The sequence below is a fragment of the Hevea brasiliensis genome, chromosome 11, assembly GCF_030052815.1.
Source record: "Hevea brasiliensis isolate MT/VB/25A 57/8 chromosome 11, ASM3005281v1, whole genome shotgun sequence".
Taxonomy (NCBI): Eukaryota; Viridiplantae; Streptophyta; class Magnoliopsida; order Malpighiales; family Euphorbiaceae; genus Hevea; species Hevea brasiliensis.
Genome location: NC_079503.1, coordinates 83,506,329 through 83,511,716, shown reverse-complemented (window position 1 = coordinate 83,511,716; position 5,388 = coordinate 83,506,329). Strand labels below are relative to the sequence as shown.

The 5,388-nt window shown below is 33.9% G+C and overlaps 1 protein-coding gene across 1 annotated transcript; it reads left to right on the top strand.

The window, feature by feature from the left end:
* The first annotated feature begins 1,533 nt into the window (after positions 1-1,533).
* On the top strand, positions 1,534-3,734 carry LOC110643570 (dof zinc finger protein PBF). The gene has a single exon (XM_021796016.2). It carries the CDS (start codon positions 2,541-2,543, stop codon positions 3,474-3,476), a length of 936 nt encoding a protein of 311 aa, XP_021651708.1. The 5' UTR covers positions 1,534-2,540; the 3' UTR covers positions 3,477-3,734.
* Positions 3,735-5,388: the final 1,654 nt, after the last annotated feature.

Below are 5,388 nucleotides of genomic sequence, written 5' to 3'. Positions count from 1 at the left end.
CACTCAAAAACCTTCCTTCGTTTCCCTTCTCTCTTACTCGGGCAAAGTCTTTCGGGCCTGCTTCACCTCTGCTTCCAAATATAACGAGGTACTTAGCTTCTAAAACTACATGTTTATAATACAGATCTTGAATTGTACATTGTTTATATTGCTCAACTGATCTTCTTTTCTTTTTGATTTCAGGGCCGAAATGCAGCAGAAGAGGATAGAGGTAGAGCATCATATGTTAAAACAAGAGCATACACGATCTTATAATCACACATTATAAAATAAAGAAGAATAAAACACATAATATTTACATTATTCGACAATAAAGTTTACGTCCATATATAAAACGAGAGAAAAAATTTCATTATGATGAAAAAAAATAAGATATAATTATTTAGAACTCTCAAACACTAATTCTAGTGTGTTTTTCAAATTTATCACAATACTTTGCAATAGACAAAAGATATAATATTTATACTACCTATCGGCTTGTGTCATTCGAGAGATTAAATAATATATATATATATATATATATATATATATATATATAAAAGGGGGAGCATTCGGTTCATACCGAACCGAATCAAATCATGAAAATCGAATTATATATTTTAGAAATCGAACCAAATCAAAATGGATAAAAAATCAAATCGAGCTAAAGTGCTCTATTTCGATTTGGTTCAAATCGATTGATTTTGATTTTTTATTGATTTTTTAATTTAGACTTGATTTTTAAGTTATTTGATCTAATTTTAGCCTTAATTTGAATCTAATAACTATTAATCAATAAAATTAAACAATTTATATATATAATTACATATAATTCATAAATTCTTCATAAAAATAAATCAATTCAAAAATTAATAAAACTATTCAATTCGATACAATTTGATTTATTCAGTTTGAATCGAATACATATAGTTACCCTACTTGTCAACAGGAAGTGGGTAACTGGGTTTTTCTGGTAGAGCTTAGGCTTTTTTTACAGTAGAAACAGATAATGCACAGCAATAATGGTTTTATCGATTTGCAATGGCAGAGTCTTCTTTCGTACACCAATAATGCTTATTTATTGATCCTACGCTACTATTGTTTACATTCAATAATTCACATTTAATTAAAACATAAACAGATTTGTAATTTAATTTCAAATCCCATCCCAAATCTACGCGGAAAAATGCTTTAAATGATATAATACAATAAATTATGTATTATTAATCCAAAAGCTAATAATCAATATTTTTTTTATTTTTAAAATTAAATTAAAAATTTTTAAGTTAATTTAAATAAAATATTAAAATTAAATTAAATCAAACCCTATATTAAATCATCTTGTGCGTTACTCAAATATGCAAAAACAAGAGAGTTGAATCGGTAATGTTGGGCCTACAAGGACCAGACAGTCCAGACTGGGAGGATGGAAAGTGAAGGCCACCGGAAAATTAAAACTTATCTCCAAACATAAATATATATATATATATATAAATTTTATTATATATTTAATTAAATTTGTTTATTTAATTTATATTTTATATTTTAACTATTTTTTAGAACATATTTTATATTTTAACTTCATCAAAAAGCTTTCTGGCTCTGGTAAACTGAAAAAAAAAAACAAAAAGAAGGGAGTAGCTCAACTCTGACACAGTCAGCCCCCACCCCATTCACCACCAGCTATGCCAGCCTCTCCTTGGCCGCGCCGCCTCTTTCACCGGTCCTTTTACGCACGCAGCATCTGCACAAGATAGATATTTCCCGATCCTTTTATCTCTCTCTCTCTCTCCCTCTCTCTCTCTTTCTTATTCTTGGCTAAGCTTTGTTTTTGTTTTGGGTTCGGAACTAACTGGTATGAGGAAATTAAGGAGGAGTTGGTCTCTCCAGTTAATTTCGATGCAAGGGGGGTCCGATCAAGGGAATGAACTGGGGTTTGTATACCATGTTTGCTCTGGGTTAGTGAGAGATAGGACTGAATTAAACAAACCCGTTATGTTTCTCCCATTGGTCACTGTACTTTTTTGACTGAATCCATTAATCTGAAATCTCTCTGCAGTCGTCCCCCAGATAAAGACTTCTCCTTTTGTGAGCTTCGTCCTCTCCCGACACCCGTACATTTCTCTATATCTTTTTCTTCTTGTTTCTCTAAATTTATACATGTTCCTGTTATAGAGGGGGAGGGATGAAAATCTTGCGGGATTTGTTTGGGTTTTAGGGGATATGAAGTTCTTGATTTTGCATTTAATGCTATATGATCAATATTCATTGCTGATAGAGAGGAGACCTTGGTTTCTTTTGGTGGTGGCTGCGCATGCACAAGGTAACAATCGCCGTGGTTTTCAACTGTGTGTAGTATTAGATTCTTAAGAGCCAGAGGTAGACACGTTGAGTTCACTGTCTTGTCTATATTTGAAACGCCTCTCCCTAGTCTCCAGAGTCTTCCTTTAAAACCTGCATGCACCGCCAGGGGTCAAAAAGCCAATCCATTTCTTAACAGTTCTTTGAGAAAAATAAAGAAATCCATAACCAACACTAAACAAGAAAGAAGATTGAGAAAGATGCAGCAAGAACAAGGAGGGAGTGAAGAGATCATGAAGCAGAATCAGGATCGGAGACTGAAGCCGATGGAAGGAGAGAATCAACAGCAGCCGCAGCCACAACAGCAGCCGCAGAAATGCCCCCGCTGTGACTCGCTCAATACCAAGTTTTGTTATTACAACAATTACAGTCTCTCTCAGCCTAGATACTTTTGCAAGACCTGTAGAAGATACTGGACTCAAGGAGGAACCCTAAGGAACGTTCCTGTAGGAGGCGGTTGCCGGAAGGGAAAGCGAGCAAAAACGTCATCAACATCTTCTTCCTTTAGTGAGAATTCCAGGTCTCAATCGCAGCCTCATCCGCAGAGTATGGCGAGCTCACAGTCACTGAATATTATGTCTACTACAAATTCAGGTAATACTGTGAGTCCGGCTTTGAGGACTAAAGAGTCGTCGGGGGATTTGGTTTTACCTCCTGGAATTTCTTCAATGGGGCCGTATTATTCTGGTGGTGGGTTCTTGACCTCTTTAGCAGCAATCCAATCTTTGCATGATCAACCTCAGTCTTTTGCTCTAAATCAACCAGTGAATCTTGGTGGTGATTTGGGATCAGGTCCTTCAAATCTGACTCTATTGCATGGTTTTAATGCTTTTGGGTCACAGCAGCTGCAGCAGCAAATCCAACAGCAAAGGCAAATTTACCATATGAGTAATAGAGAAAACAAGAGCGGAGACCATCCTTTTTACGCCAGCTCATCACAGCAGCAAAATTGGCACCAAGGGTTTGGCAGCACCACCACTAACCCTACCGTATCTGACACAGCTTTGTGGAGTATCAGTACCAGCACCACCACAGGCAACACTAACAGCAACAGCACCACCACCGCTGGCTCCTTTCCTTTGAACCCACCTGATCATGAGTGGCATGATCTACCAGGTTATGGTCCTCCACCATGATCTTCAAACAACAGACAGCGGTACGACTCTCTCAAGGAATTCTTTTGCTTTTAGTACACAGATCATCAATGAATCTTTATTTTGTTTTCCCTCTTTGTTTCCCTTCACATTGTCAAAATGGTTTCATTTGGGAATATAGAAATGGTGTAAATGCAGGAGAGTACAGGGCACTGGCTTTATGCTTATATCATAGAGAGAATTTCTGGTTTGGATTAGGATGTTTTGAACTTATGATCAAAGATAATATGTTTGCTTAAACTTTTGCTGGGTTTTCTTTCTTTATTTTTTCTTTTAATTTTCCTTTTATCGTATCAATTTCCAATTCCAATGAAAAGCAAGAACTTCAATTCTTTATAGGACATTAGGGTTTTGGTGAGAGGAGAAAGAGAGGAATAGGGCAACTGTGCAAAGGCCTGAAAGGGTGCACTGCAGAAGTTAGTGGAGCTGATGTCTCTGTAAAAAGTTGTTGGACAAGACGGTTTGTTCTTGTGCATGTGGGTGACTGACCGAGTGACCATACAAAATGCTATTTAGTCTATCATTTGCCATCAATCGATCCCCCCTTTCATAATTTTTTTTTTGGGTCAAGTCTTCTTAGTGAAGTCCACTCATCGGTAGGAACAATAAAGAGAGACTATGTTGTACAATTCTGATAGCGTCAGCAAACTAATTATAAATGCCTTGAATCTCTGCCTATTTTGCCTGTAGCATATTAAGACGTAAGAGGACCAAATTCTTGCATGGTTTTGTCTAATATATCCCCTTAAAATCCACACGTAGATGGACACATATTGTTGGCGCTATATATATATATATATATATATATATATATATATATATATATATATATAAGATCATCAATGAAAGAAAACAAAAGAATAAAGGGCTCGCATTTGGTTGGGGTAGGAAAAGCAGGCACTAAGATTGTGGTTGAACAAAATCTCTCGAAGCAAAACAAAACACATGTTAATGTAATATTCTGTAGTTAAAGATTTGTCTAGACTTTGATGAGGTTATGGACCTGTAATGATATAATTAATTAAAGAAATAATTAATTAGTTCAAGTAGTTAATTAATTATAATTAGTGATGCATGTTTTGGTGGGGATGGCGTGGAGAGGGGTAGGGAGTTATTGTGGTTTCCGAGCAAAGCAAATCTTTGGTCTGCCATTATGAGATCTCTGGCCAGAAAGAAGAGAATAAAAGTAACTGGGCACAATCCCTCTCTTGGGATACCCCCCATTCCATCACGGCTTTTGCCGTACACTTGAACCACTCCTTACCACTCCACTTTAGGCTGCATCAATTTGGGGAGAATTCCTTTGAAGGAAATGAAAGAGAGATTACTGTTTACACTTACAGTTTTTATTATAAATTATTATGAATTTAAGATATAAATATATAAAATTTATAAATTTAATAAATAAATTTTATTACAAAAAATTAAATTTAAGTATAAAAATTTCAAAAAATGAAACCCATGTCATTTTTGGTATAATATATATGCTTAACTTAAATCTACTTTTCAATGATGTAAAAAATTATATCATCTTCATAATTTTTAAAGATATCAGTAATATTTTTATTTTAATAATTATCATACTCAATTTCATATATATATATATATATATATATATATATATATATATATATATATATATATATATATTAAAGCACTTTTCTATTAAATATTTAAATTATATATTTAAAAGTTAATTTTTAATGGTTTTATTAAATAATAATTTATTTATTTTTAAGTTGATTTATAAATTAAAAATTAAAAGTAAGCAGAATCTAATGTTAAATGAAGTCACTTTGCCCATTAACCAATCTACCAATTAATTCAGGATTAGAGTCATGTAGTCCTAAACAGTGAAAAAATTTATAGTTTTATATTATAAAGAATAGAGTTT